We start from the raw sequence: 15365 nt of genomic DNA, 5'->3' as shown, positions 1-15365 counted from the left end.
CAAAACCCATTTCAAACGGGTAGCTGGAAATTATAAATTCAATTACGAAGAGTTCACGACGTTATTAAACCGAATTGAAGCCGTTCTCAATTCACGGCCACTTACAGTACTATCACAAGACCCCTCAGATTTCACCGCCTTAACTCCAGGGCATTTTCTAAAAGGAGCACCCATCCTGGCCATTCCTGAGCCAGACGTGGAGTCGCTATCTCTATTAAATCAATGGGAACGAATTAAAATTCTCCATCATGATTTCATCCGCTGATGGAAAGACGAATATATAAAGAATCTCCACAAAAGGTACCGCTGGAAGACTCCTGAACAAGCGCCTAAACTTGGAGACTGTGTCCTCATTCATGATGATTATCTGCCCCCACCGAGTGGCGGCTTGGCCGCATAGAAAAGTTGCATTACGGCTCCGACGGTCACATACGAATCGTTGATCTCCGTACGCAAAACGGAACACTAACCCGACCGCTCGTGAAGCTATGCTTTCTGCTAACTTTCGATGATCGCGAATCCGAAAACCTGAAAAATAAACCTGTCTTATCGCTACACAATAAACGAACCACGAGACGAACACGAGAAAGTACGTAAATAACAACCCGTCAAAATATAATAAACCGCGAAAAAATAATAAACCGTTCGAATTAAGACGCTCACCATGTTTGCTTATCTGATAGAAATTTATAATCAATAATCTTCTCTATACAGATTACCTTGGATATAGATACGCCAGCCGCAAATACGTCAACCGCTCGCGCTACGAATGTGCCACGCAACGGGCCTACCCCAGCGCCCCGGACGATAGTTGCAACAGCATCGGCCGCTGCACCGGCAACGGCACCAGCAACAACGCCGGCACCTGTACCGGCAACCGCGCCTGCAGCGGTCCTACCCTCCGCACCTCGTGATGGCACGCGACCACCACCAAACCCATCACAGACTTCGGAGACCCGTCGGATAAGGTGTCCCATCTGTCGACGCCCTCATCGTCTCCACCATTGTGGAATATTTAGGAGTATGCGGCATTTGCAACGGCAGCAAGTTGTTCAGGCCACGGGCATTGCATCAACAGCTGCAGCGCCTTTTAGGCTAAACAGTCGTTTAGGGGGGCCGGGATGGCTAAATGAGCACCTGACCCCGCTCTTAATATAATAAAACTACACCCCACACATACACACCATACTCAACACGACTACACCATCTACATCATCCACACATCATATTCCACATCTGCATCATATTCACACCCACACCTCACACTCAACACACCTGCACCATATACACCACACATGAGGACACCGCACTTAATGAACAAAAGGGACTGACGGACGGCGGCCGAGTCCCTTTCTATTACGATCCGCGCGCATATACGCATCATTTCGTATGCACTTTTTTTTCGTCGCTAATCAACGGGTGAGTACATCGGTACACGAATTATATAATGTCCATGTACTATTATTACACGCAGAACACCGCCTCATGCCTCAAATAGTCCGCCAAGACTTTTATTTCCCAAGACTCAAGCCAAAGATAAAGAAATGCATTTTTTCGTGCAAAATCTGCACTATGCATAAGAAAAAGGTGCGAACGCAGATTATGGCAGCACTTCCACCTGAATTTGTCCTAACACATGACGATTGTCTCCCCCCTACAGAATGGCGGCTTGGTCGCATAGAGAAGCTACATTACGGCTCCGACCGTCATATCCGAGTAGTTGATCTCCGTACTTAAAACGGAACGATGACCAGAGCGCTTGTTAAACTGTGCTTCCTACCAACCGCAGATAATAGCGAAAATGCGCGTAATGAACAATCCGTACAATAATACCGACACGCAGAAATTAAAACATCCGTCTAATAACTAAAACCAAAATCAATCGCACATATGATAAATCATAAAGATACTATGATTTGTAATGGGTAGATTAGTAAACTCTGACAAACAAATAAAGTTGGTTACAATTCACACAATTTCATAACATATACAAATGAGTTGGAACTAAACTCGACTTTTTCTCCATGAAGGCAAATATGGATTCAGAAAACATTTCAACTCCAACGCCAACACTGCGATCGGCCATCAGTGTGCCCCATCCTGGGTTTGTCCCAACAGCGGCGCCCCATACAATCACCGCAACAGCACCGTCAACTGCAGCTTGTAATGGCACACGAGCACCAGTAACCACACCCTCACCATCAACGGAGCCGCATCGCATACGATGCCCCCCTTGTCGCCGCCCCCACCCACTGCCGCACTGGGGACTCTTCAAGGGCATGTCACCCATCCAGCGCCAGCAGGTAGCACAGGCGCATGGGCATTGCCACGATTGTCTGGCACACACGCACGCGACTGAGGACTGTGACTCTGGGGCTTTGTGCCAAATGTGTGACAGGCAGCATCACACGCTGCTCCACCGCACCCCAAGACGAGAGGTCGGTTGGCCACCTGCCACTCGCAGACCACAGCAAACCAACCGTGTGGCACGACAACGAAGACCGGCACCACCTCCTGAGTCCCGTTTATGGCGTCAGCGAGACGCAGAGGGGCCGGGATGGCTAAATGAGTTAAGCTTCCCGCCCTCATACACCACTATACCACACAACAAACCACTCAAAAGGAACACTGGCACACTCACCGCACTTGGAGTCAACACTCATCGACTGAAAGTAGCAGTCTACACCCACACACCCACCAATACACGCCGTACATCAACCCACCATAACTCTCCACAGCCCAACGAGCAAAAACCCTCGTCCTGGAAGAGGCCGCTCTTTTTTCGATCTCGATCTAAGAGCGATTCACATCAGCGGACGTTTTTTTTTGCTATTTTCGGCGCGCAGCAGCTTTTCTCTTTTTTCTTCGTTTCTTTTTCGGCGCGCAACCCAAATCATCTTGCCTCATCAGTTGATCTTCGACGCGCAGCAGTTCATTCAATCTAATTTCAATTTCGATTTTTATATACTTGGTACAGCCTCCATTGGTATCCGACCAAGGAGTCCATCAATTCACGGTTTTCCATCCATTTACTGTCACTCCACTGGTATCCGACCAGGCAGATTTTTTCTTTAACATTATACTTGAAGTATTGTAAACGAATTTGTAAAACTTGTGAATATCTTAACGAATTAAAAAGCAATCATTTGGCCATAACAAAAGAAAGGTTTTTAGTCCGGGCTGGGTGCTAAGGTGTAAGTGCTAAATTAACTATCTACGTGAGTAAGTGGTAAAATAATACTTGCGTATACGAGCAATAATGCAAAAAGGAGAAAAAAGTTGTTGACTTTTGTATATGAGTCTGCACGATATGTGCATGTTTATGTGCATACGTAAAATGCTGAAGAAAAGTTTATTTATTTTTTTGTTTGTTTGTAATCCTACTTGCTTGTGCTCTAAGAAGAACACGGGGTATTGCTGGACAGGTGCAGATTTGGTCTTTGAATATATGTGTGTGTGAACACTTGAAAATGCAGATACGTATGTACATACTTATGTGCTTTTTTTCTAGCAACTCTTAAATTTTTTGTTTTATTTTGACCGTAAATTTTTTTGTTTTTAATTAGAACATTTTTAAATTTTTAATAAATTAAAATTTAGCATTTACCGCTTTGTTTTTTCGGAATATTGTAGGTATTTCCGATATATTATGAAATTTTTATTTAATTTTGTACCCTATGTACGTTGTATGCCGTATGTATGTGTGTATATTATATGCCGTACGGATAACGCGTGAATAGAAAATCGGTGAAGTCCAGGTATGCACTTTTTGTAAATTTGTAAAATTTTCACAATGCTGTTTATACATACATGTGGGTGTATGTTGCATTAATTTTGCTTCCCTCTTTTTTTTGTTTTGTAATATAAAGGGTGATTTTTTAAGAGCTTGATAACTTTTTTAAAAAAAAAAACGCATAAAATTTGCAAAATCTCATCGGTTCTTTATTTGAAACGTTAGATTGGTTCATGACATTTACTTTTTGAAGATAATTTCATTTAAATGTTGACCGCGGCTGCGTCTTAGGTGGTCCATTCGGAAAGTCCAATTTTGGGCAACTTTTTCGAGCATTTCGGCCGGAATAGCCCGAATTTCTTCGGAAATGTTGTCTTCCAAAGCTGGAATAGTTGCTGGCTTATTTCTGTAGACTTTAGACTTGACGTAGCCCCACAAAAAATAGTCTAAAGGCGTTAAATCGCATGATCTTGGTGGCCAACTTACGGGTCCATTTCTTGAGATGAATTGTTGTCCGAAGTTTTCCCTCAAAATGGCCATAGAATCGCGAGCTGTGTGGCATGTAGCGCCATCTTGTTGAAACCACATGTCAACCAAGTTCAGTTCTTCCATTTTTGGCAACAAAAAGTTTGTTAGCATCGAACGATAGCGATCGCCATTCACCGTAACGTTGCGTCCAACAGCATCTTTGAAAAAATACGGTCCAATGATTCCACCAGCGTACAAACCACACCAAACAGTGCATTTTTCGGGATGCATGGGCAGTTCTTGAACGGCTTCTGGTTGCTCTTCACCCCAAATGCGGCAATTTTGCTTATTTACGTAGCCATTCAACCAGAAATGAGCCTCATCGCTGAACAAAATTTGTCGATAAAAAAGAAAAGAACCGAACACTGATTTTGGTAATAAAATTCAATGATTTGCAAGCGTTGCTCGTTAGTGAGTCTATTCATGATGAAATGTCAAAGCATACTGAGCATCTTTCTCTTTGACACCATGTCTGAAATCCCACGTGATCTGTCAAATACTAATGCATGAAAATCCTAACCTCAAAAAAATCACCCGTTAGGTATGTACGTATGTACATAAGTGGTGACTAGGGTGGGTCGATTCCGGACTTTTTTCGATTCGGGATTTCTAATAGTGCGGAAAAGTTGCCTTAGTACTTCCTAATTCCAATGCAACTTTTTGTTTTGAGATCGGATTGCATCTTCAACCCCAACTCCGGCCTTGAAATTTTGGAAATTCGCCTAAAATCGTGAAATTGTCCACCTAGCGCCTGAAATACGCATCTCATGGCAAAATGTATAAAACAAAAGTTATTTGTCACGTCATTTGCTACCGAAATGGTATGTGATCAAGGCCGTAGGACGAACCGTTCCCGAGATACGAGCGAAAATGCGGCGCGCCACAGCGCAAGGTGAAAATCGGCTTGCGGCCACACTTCTTGACGTTGATTTTGCCGAGTGCTATCACTCACATTCATTCACCTACGCCAAAGGACACGTTCGGATAGGTCTCCACACAAATATTTTTTCATCGAGTTCCTTCACTCTTGTCGGTGATTTCGCCGAGTTCTATCACTTACATTCATTTCCCTGCGCCATTCGACACGTTCGGACTGGTCTCCACATAAATATTTTTTCATCGAGTTCCTTCACTTATATCCTCTCAAGAGAACACAGAACTCAAAATGTCTGTATCTAAATTTAAATTTAAACAGAAATGTCCTGTGTTTGGCATATATGCGTACAATCTCTCTGAGTCCCAGTTACCTACTTACCAGGATGTTCTTTTGTGTTATCAGTTTGAAAGATTTCGTATAGGGCGACTCCGAGGCAACAACTATGAACCTAGGAGTAAAGAGGTTACAGAAATAGTTGCAAAAAAGATTGAAAATACTTTGAAAAAGGCATCTATTCCAATAGTTTCACACACCAGAGTTGTACAAATGCTCACCACATACCATAAGAAATTTCTGACTCTTAAACAAATGTTTTTAAGGAACCCAATAGGTTTGAGCTCTAAAAGAGACGACTTTGTCTCTTCTACCGGAAAAATATTTGACATCGCTGCTTGTAAATGCATTTATTTTTCTTCTTGCACTTGTCCAAAGGAAAGGAAAGTTCCTATCAATGAACAACCATTTCTCTTGGACCAGAGAACCAGAAGAATTGGTCGCATTGGAAGTGTTGATCTACCTGAAACAAAAAGAATTACAAAGAAAAATGAACGTAAAGAAAAACTTTCAAAACGTCATTCAACATCAACACTTACCAGAAAAGTATCAGCTAGAACACGTGACCTTTCAGATCAGCCAGACTCTCATACCGACGACAACAAAAGAGGCGCGGCACATGGATTCTTCCAAAAACGATGCTGATGATGAATTTTCTCTTCCATTCTCTAAAACCAAACAAAACACACTAGTATTAGAACACACTGCTTTAGTTGCCCAAAGATTTGGAGTAACTGATGGAGCAGCGACCTTGATTGTTTCATCTGCTTTCTGGATGCCAAAAAAGCAAGTTTGATAACAGAGGATCAGGCTAGCTTTGTCACTGACAAATGCAAGATTAGTCGGGCAAAAAAAAGCGTTGGAGTTAAGCTCCAAAACACCGAAAGTATTAACTCTGTATATGGGCTGTATTTTGACGGCCGCAAAGACAAAGTACTATCGCGATAATGTCAAAGAGGAACATATTTCTCTTATAGCGGAACCTGGTTGTCATTACTTTGGCCACGTCACCTTTCCTTCCGGGTCAGCTGAGGATGAGACGCAAGCTATATGGCAACATTTACAAGACAATTCAGTTGATGTGGAACATCTAGAAGTTGTCGGTGCTGATGGCATCAACACGAACACAGGTTGGAAAGGTGGAATCATTCGGAAACTAGAAGAAAGAATAGGTAGGCCATTACAGTGGGTTGTTTGTCTTCTACCATTCAACGAACTTCCATTTCGTGCTCTTTTCGAACACATAGATGGTGTCTCAAAGAGTCCAAATACATTCTCTGGCGACATAGGTAAACTGCTCCCTGATTGTGAGAAGTTGCCTGTTGTCAAATTTGAAAGTTTTCCATCCTGCCAATTACCTTCTGAAGTTATTAATCCGAATGAGAATGAGAAGTTGCCTGTTGTCAAATTTGAAAGTTTTCCACCCTGCCAATTACCTTCTGTAGTTATTAATCCGACCCAACTTAGCACAGAGCAAGCTTATCTCTATAAAATATCAGAAGCTGTTATTTCCGGTCAATGTTCCTCAGATTTAGCGTCGATGCATCCAGGTAACATGTGCAAATCTCGCTGGCTCACCTGTGCAAATAGAATTCTGAGATTATACATTTCTTCTGTTAAACCAACAAAGGAAATAAAGATTTTGGTCAAGTACATACTTAAACTTTACTCACCTTTGTGGTTCTCAATAAGATTCAACAGTTCAATCACAGATGGCTCGCACCATCTCTATGCTGCAATTCAAAGGTCGAGATACTTACCTGCTAAACTGCGTAAAGTTGTCGATTCATCCATTCAACAGAATGCTTTCTTTGCTCTTCCAGAGAACATCCTCCTTAGTATGATGACTGACGAACGGATAGAAGTCAGAAAGTTGGCCCTTGACCGTCTTCTGGCAGCCAGAGAAGCAGAGTCTGACACTGTAAATGGAAGGGATAGATGCAATAAAGTGCCAAAGCTGAATTTCAAAGTTAATAATTATTACGATATGATTAACTGGAAGACTATTACCTTGACTGTTCCACCAGTTCTTTGTTCAGTTTCTAACGAAGAACTCATAAAAGGGCTGACGGGAGACACTGCAGAGGTATGGAAATTTAGTGAATTCCCCTCTCACACCGTGGCAGTCAAGAGAACCATCAAACTGGTGACAGAGGCATCTTCTAAAGTTATTGGCCCCCAATCTCGTAATCGTTTTATACGCTCTACACTGAAATCTAGGCAACAAGTGCCAAAGTTTAGTACAAAATCTGATTTTATCGATAAATTTGACACAGATTCAGACTAAAACAAGCCTGACATATGGTTGGTTGGGTTAGGCTTCGGAGGAACCTGTAGAGCAGCCACCTCCACGAGGTGAGTTCTGTGTGACCAATACAGGTTAGCTGAGAGCTGCAACAATTTTCACCTTGCGCTGTGGCGCGCCGCCTTTTCGCTCGTATTTCGGGAACGGTTCGTCTTACGGCCTTGATCACATACCATTTCGGTAGCAAATGACGTGACAAATAACTTTTGTTTTATACATTTTGCCATGAGATGCGTATTTCAGGCGCTAGGTAGACAATTTCACGATTTTAGGTGAATTTCCGAAATTTCAAGCCCGGAGTTGGGGTTGAAGATGCAATCTTAAAACAAAAAGTTGCATTGGAATCAGGAAGTACTAAGGCAACTTTTCCGCACTATTAGAAATCCCGAATCGAAAAAAGTCCGGAATCGACCCACCCTAGTGGTGACTATTGTGCATATACTTGTATGTATGTTTGGTTGTGTTATTATTCTTTTCTCGCAATTTCCCTAGCTTACTTTTTGCGCAATCCTGCTCATACTGTTGAGTATAAGGGGTATTGCCGAAAAATGTTGTCAAATGAATACGTGAAATTTTTTTTTATATAGTTTGTGTGTTTGAGTACACAAATGTAAGCATAATTAGGCCTTTTTTCAGATATCTATATGCCAGTATATATGCTGTATAATTATACTATATACTGTTCATACATATATTTGGATGTACCTATGTAATAATAATAATACCCAACGGTTACCCTCCTCCCGGCCAACCGACGCGAGGGGCGCAATCCGCGAACGAGCGGAATTAGCCGAGTCATAAAAGGCAAGAGAGTTTTAAGCGTTGCGATCTTAAACTGCTCAGCTACAGAAACAAAAATTTCAACAGCCAAAATTAGGAATTAAATTAAAGTTTATAATTTTACTTGTTAAGAGTAGCTAAAATAATTTTTTTAATTGTAAAAAGTGAGTCTGTTAAATCAAATGTGCTGGAATGAAAATTGAAATCATGACATATACGGCGGAATGGTTCGTTTAACTCAAAATTTGTTCTAGAAAATTTTAAAAGTAAGGGTCTAAACTGCCTGGTAGAGCGAGCGGGGACGTTAAAATTAATATCAGATAAGAGAGATGGGCTACAGACTGACCCATTCACGAGTTTTACAAGAAATATTATACCAAGCATCTCCCTACGACTAGCGAGTGTCGGGAGATTTATAAGTTTTAAACGGTTAGTGTAAGGGGGAAGATTTAAACTGGAATCCCAATTCAAATGATTTAAGGCAAAAAGTAAGAATTGTTTTTGAACGGACTCTAACTTATCCGAATGGACTTGGTAACTAGGGTTCCATACCACAGAAGCATACTCTAATATAGGCCTCACCAGAGATGTAAAATTCTCTCTAAATTCTTTAGACCAACGTTTAACAAAACTAAGAGCGCCTTTAGCTTTAAAAACCGTGGAAGATACGTGAAGATTAAAATTGAGTTTGGGGTCCATAGTTACTCCCAAATCAACAAAACTGCATACTTGCTCCAACCTAAAGTTTTGTATTGTGTATGAAGTTGGGTATACAGATCTACGTGAAAAGCACATTGTTTTACATTTTTTAAGGTTCAATGGCATGTCATTTCTATCACACCAAGAAACTAGGTTGTTTAAGTCTGTTTGCAACTGGCATCTTTCGTTGTTTGAAGTATACGTTTTAAAAAGTTTTACATCGTCAGCATATAATAAGACTTTTGAAAACTTAACAACAGATGATATGTCATTAATAAATAACAAGAACAAAATTGGTCCAAGATGGCTACCTTGTGGAACGCCTGAAGGAACATTGATTATGTCAGAAAAAGTATCGTTAAATAAGACTTGTTGAATTCTATTGCTAAGATAAGAAGCAACCCATTTTAGAAATATTGGTTGAAAACCGAGAAGATCAAGTTTATTCAAAAGAATTGAATGGTTTACTTTATCAAAAGCTTTACTGAAATCAGTGTATATAACATCAGCATTCTTATTCTCCCTAAAGCCAGCAGATACATGTGATACAAATTCAAGCAAGTTAGTTATAGTAGATTTCCCTTTACGAAAACCGTGCTGAGAACAAGAAATTAGTGGAGAGATCCGGAAGGTTATGTCGTCTGTTATCATTGCTTCAAAAAGTTTAGGTATTGCAGACAACTTTGCTATTCCCCTATAGTTTTCAATAGATGACCTAAATCCACTCTTATGTAAAGGAATTATAAATGACCTTTTCCATATGGGTGGAAATAAGCCTTGCATAAGAGATGAGTTAAATAGTTTTGTTAGGGGTTGGTATATATATTTGGCACATTTCTTAAGAAAGCATGAGGGAATCATATCTGGGCCATAATTGTATGATTGTTCTAACATGTTCAACTGATATAAGACGTCTTCTTCGGAAATGGTAGGCACATTAATGACAGAAATCGGACATAACTTGTGCTGATGCGGAACATTTTTTGGAGATTTCGGAGAGTAATTAGACTTAAAGAATTCAGCGAACATATTAGAAATGGTGTGATTGTCACTAGACATATTAGACTTATATTTCATAGCGGACGGAAAGTTAGAAATCCTGCGTTTGGAGTTGACGAAACCATAGAACAATTTTGGATTACGTATAATATTATTTTTTGCTTTATTTATATAATTATTATAACATATTTTGTTAAGTTCAGCAAATTGTCGACGCAATTTAGAATATTTTGAATAGTCAGCAACTAAACCAGTTTTTCTAAAAAGTTTAAAAGTACGAGATTTTCTATTTTTTAATTTACATAATTCTTTCGAAAACCATAAATTAGAACTACTATTTTGAGTAACAACACACTTCGGAACATATTTTTCAAATAAGTTTAAAATAGTTTCATTAAAATGGGAAGCACTAAATTCAATATTGCCACTGTAATCTGGCCAAGTTACTTTAGAAAGTTCGTAAATAATCTTCTTAAAATTAGCTTTCGCAAAGTTGAACCGAAAACAACGGTCTTGTGTATTGTTAAGAGCAAAGTTGGTTATGATTTCGATGTTAATTTCCAAAGCAGGATGGTGCGGGTCCTCTGGCCGAACCAAAGGATCACATCGGACAACGGAGAACATTGAAGCGTTATCAACATAAACTAGGTCTAAGAACTTACCAAACTCGTTTGAAATTAAATTAATTTGGTTAAGACCCAACTCCGACATTTCATCTAAGAACTCGTTAAAACATAAGCGAGTACTAATAGGAATGGTGTAATCATCACTAGATTTCCATGATACGCACGATAAATTGAAATCTCCCAAAACAATCATGGAATCAGTATTGTTAGCCATTGAGGAAACCTTATTTATTAATGAAGCATGCTGCAAATATACAGATATGTCCGAGTGAGGCGGTATGTAAGATAAAGTTAAGTAGATATGGCCACTATTAGCGCAAATACGAATGCACTTAAATTCTATGAAGTCTGCATGCGAAACATCGACTTCTTCAGATGGAATTGAAGAATGAACAGCAAACAAGACACCACCTCCTTTTCTGTCCAGCCGGTCATATCTAAAGATTTGGAATTCGCTGATGAATATTTCATTATCAAAAATGTGAGGCTTTAGCCAAGTTTCCGTGAAGGCAATGATTTTAAGGTTACAATGAATGCTGTTTAAATACAAATCAGCAAGTTTTGTGTTAAGACCTCTAACATTTTGATAATAAACAATCAGCGAATTATTGTTAATTAGTTTTTTGTAATACTGGGATTTCTTGGCAATTTGGTGATAACTACAGGGGGCTTATCACGTTTGTGCTCGAATTCGCGCACAAAGACCCCCGATGGCCAGAATGAGTTATCTAGTATCGATTGAAAACTGTCTGCGGATACGTTGATTTTAAACGACGAAATATCTCTGTTGTATTTGAAATTAAATTTACGGATGTCTGTATCTTCTGTTTTTAATTTCGACGAGATGTAATTTTTTATATCGTCGACTGTGGTATCCGCAGCAAGTCTAGAGACAAATATTGCCTTTTTCCGCGGTATTACCACTAAGTTTTTAGTAGCTGATTTGGACGTATTTGCAGGCGGATCTTGGGAAGTTTTCTGCTTACTGTGTTCAGTAACAGTTTTCACTGTGTCCTGAGCAGACGGAACTTTCTCACCTTGAGGACAAGGGGATGACAGATTAATAAGGTCAATAGTGGGTGGGGGCATTCGTTTTAAGGAAGATACAGTGGTATCTTCATCACACGGACGTTTACGTTTTGATGAAGGTTTTTGATTCTCTTCCCGAACATTTAGGCATTTAAATGATTGAAAAAGCATTTCATAATGCCTAAATTTTTCAGTAAGGGTTTCAAGCTCATGACCAATCTCCTTGAAACCATTGCGCGCTTGCTTAAAGACTTTAAACAATTCAATTTCAGTTGGTCTGCATTTTAAGCAAGACTAGCGCAATCCCTTACTGTCAAGAATTGAATCCAATATCCTACCTGTCAGTCCAGCACATTTAAGATGGGCAAGCCCATCACAAAACCAGCAAGAAACAAAGCGTTCCGACTCGCCTTTTACAGAGCAGTTCGGAAAGTTACAAGTCATAATGATTAAAAAAGAAACAAAAAAAAAAGAAAAATAAAAACAATATTAAATAGAAATATAAAAATGGTAAATAATAAATGAAACAACGAGAAATGACAAAAATATTTATGACAAATGAATGCAATAAAAATTGATGGTTATCAAAGATAACAACCAATGTAGCGAGCAGTTTGAGATGCACTGTAATACGCGAAAAGTAAGAAACTCGCGAACAGCTGTGGACAAAGATGGAAACGAATAAAAACAAGAAAGAAATTAAGTAAGCAAAGTAAATTAACACTAACAATTGCACTACTTAAAATGTAGCACAACAATAAATTTGAAATGACTCGGCGGAATAAATTAAAATTAGCCAACACACAATTACTAAATATCAATTGATTCAAACAGCACAGTATAACACTGATACTTATCGTAAAAGATCACTTAATCCAGACACTTTCAAATAAAGTTTTAAATAAAATTAAACAAATTCGCCAGAGCACGAAACAAATCACAGCTGAACACGAGAAGGGTTGCCAATATACAATGTACCAAACTGTTTGTTAGTTTATGCCACTGCGTCCAATTTGCTTCCGTTTCCTTTCCTTTTTGGTGTTCCTTGTTCCGTGGTTGTTAATTTCCTTTGTTGGTTGGCTTTCCTTCGTTGGGTTCACTTTCCTTCCTTGGTTGGCCTTTTTGGTTTTTATTTTCTATTTTTAATTTTTGTTTCACGTTTATCAATGTTTAATTTTTACAAAGATTCGATTTTAGTCATGTACAAGTATGTTAAGCTTGTTGTTGTTTTTATGATGTTTTTATGATACATAATATTTCTCGCCCGGTTTTCGGTAATTTTGTTTGGTTTTGGGTTTTGACACTGTATTGTATGTATAGGTATTTATACAATATGTGTTTTTTTTTTATAACTGTACACACGATTTACCTTCTTTTTTTTATTATTGTAAAAAAAAAATTTTGATTTTGGAACCGTTTCGTAGCTGTTTTTCAAACTGTTTTATTTATATGTATATGTATATGTCAATGCACCACTTTTTTTATAATATATTTTTTTCTACTTTATATCTCATTTAGCCAGGCAGAGCACTCTTGTTAAATTCCAATCTTTGGGCATGCTTTCGTGCGACCATATTTTACAAAGGAGCTGATAAATGCTCCTTATCACTTCTTCGCCGCAGTGTTTGAATAGCTCGGCCGGCAATCCATCGGCCCCCGCCGCTTTGTTGTTCTTCAGGCGGCTAATTGCTTCCCCTGGCGTTGTACGTTCACTGCCATTCAGCAGGCTGGAGAAGTGTTCCCTCCTTAATTTAAGTATGCTTTGGGCATACCCCCTTTGGGGGTTCTACAGGAGTATGCTCCGGTCTTGAAACCTTCTGTTAACCACCGCATTTTTTCGTAGAATTTTCGAGCATTACCTGTCTGCCAGCTTATCAAGCTCTTCGTACTCACATATTTCGGCCTCTTTCTTTTTCTGTCTGCAAATGCGTCGCGCTTCTCTCTTCCACTCTTGGTATCTATCCCATCCCGCACGTGTTGTGATCAATCGTAACGTTGCGAGGTAGACAGTACCAGATGTTGTTTTGCATTTTACGAAAACCAACAGTTTCGGTTGCAGCTGTACGTAAGGAGTTTGAAATGCCGTTCCACAGTTCCCTTATTCCGAGTTGTTGACGAGTGCTCTCAGAGAGCAAGTGTGCAAGCCGTGTAGAAAATCGTTCGGCTGTTGTGATTGCAGCTTCTCGACGGCGAACCTTCCTTGAGTTTGTAGACGTGCGTTTTTTTGCTGCACAGAGGCGTGTGCGAATTTTGGCTGCAACAAGATAGTGGTCCGAGTCGATGTTAGGACCTCGGAGCGTACGCACGTCTAGAACACTGGAAACGTGTCTTCCATCTTTCACAACATGATCGATCTGGTTGGTGGCTTTTCGATTAGGAGACAGCCAGGTAACTTGATGTATTTTCTTGTGCTGGAATGTAGTACTACAAACAACCATATTTCGGGCCCCGGCGAAGTCGATCTGCCTCAACCCATTTGGGGATGTTTCATCGTGGAGGCTGAGTCTACCGACTGTTGCGCCAAAGATACCTTCCTTGCCCACTCTGCCGTTAAAGTCGCCAAACACGATTTTGACATCGTGGCGGGGGCAGCTCTCATAAGAGCGCTCCAAGCGCTCATAAAAGGCATCTTTGGTCACATCGTTTTTCTCTTCCTTCGGGGCGTGGGGGCAAATCAGCCGTTCATTCACCGGAGAGAATGATGGTACTCGGCGACGGAATCTCTCTCCCACCACGAATGCCACACCAAACTTGCGCTCCTATATATGGCCACTGTAGTAGTTATATGCCACAGGCACCTACTCGTCTCTTTCCTTGTCCCGTCCATCGCATTTCTTTGATGTCAGCCTTTATTTTCACGAAGATATCAGTTGCCAGTTGGGCAGCGGCACCTTCCCAATTATGGGACCGGACATTCCTGGTGCATGCCCTCAAACCATAATCATTGTTTCGTTTGCTGTGGTCGTCATCAAAATTGGGGTGTCTCATCCGAGGCAGTTGGTATCTTTTCATTGGGGATGTTGTTTACTTGGAGGGTCCCAAACCCAGCGCACAACCCTGCGGAGGGGATGTTTCGTCTTCTCACTTTAGCTTGCTTTCAAACGGATGTTTTTATGCTACCCAGAGGATACTTGGTCAAAGACCGGAAGTCGTGAGCTGCTTGAGTCATATGTAAAATAATCGTTTTTGCCCACACCCAAGTGAATTGCGATCAGAGAACTTTCCTCACTTGTGTGAACTTCTTCACGTGACTCCATCGTTGCAGCTCAGCTTTCCTTTTTTAAATACAAATGTTGCACCTAATCAAGGTGGATTAAATTGTGTTAAAAAACAGGTGAAATTCAAAGACGTTTTTTTTTTAATTATTAAGGGGGGAGCCGGCTTTGGAGGCTTCAAAGAATCAATATTTTTCCGAAATCCTAAAATTCTTTGGATGCGAAGTCTTAGATATTCTGC

At 40.2% G+C, this 15365-nt stretch overlaps 1 protein-coding gene across 4 annotated transcripts in view; it reads left to right on the top strand.

Annotated features, from left to right (window-relative positions):
• The first annotated feature begins 1265 nt into the window (after positions 1 to 1265).
• The window catches only part of LOC125775450 (uncharacterized), a 409238-nt gene continuing 395138 nt past the window's right edge, over positions 1266 to 15365 (top strand). For 2 of the 4 annotated variants that reach the window (XM_049446091.1, XM_049446092.1), the window contains exon 1: positions 1266 to 4802. In XM_049446091.1, the coding sequence (XP_049302048.1) occupies positions 2025 to 2945 (921 nt within the window). In that variant the 5' untranslated portion in view covers positions 1266 to 2024 and the 3' untranslated portion in view covers positions 2946 to 4802. Of the gene's footprint in view, positions 4803 to 11179; positions 11309 to 11612; positions 11736 to 15365 lie in introns of those variants that run through there. The other 2 variants (XM_049446093.1, XM_049446094.1) reach the window with 2 other exon arrangements.

The sequence above is a fragment of the Bactrocera dorsalis genome, chromosome 1, assembly GCF_023373825.1.
Source record: "Bactrocera dorsalis isolate Fly_Bdor chromosome 1, ASM2337382v1, whole genome shotgun sequence".
Taxonomy (NCBI): Eukaryota; Metazoa; Arthropoda; class Insecta; order Diptera; family Tephritidae; genus Bactrocera; species Bactrocera dorsalis.
Note: the sequence above shows the minus strand (reverse complement) of the source record. Positions and strands in the feature narration are given on the sequence as shown.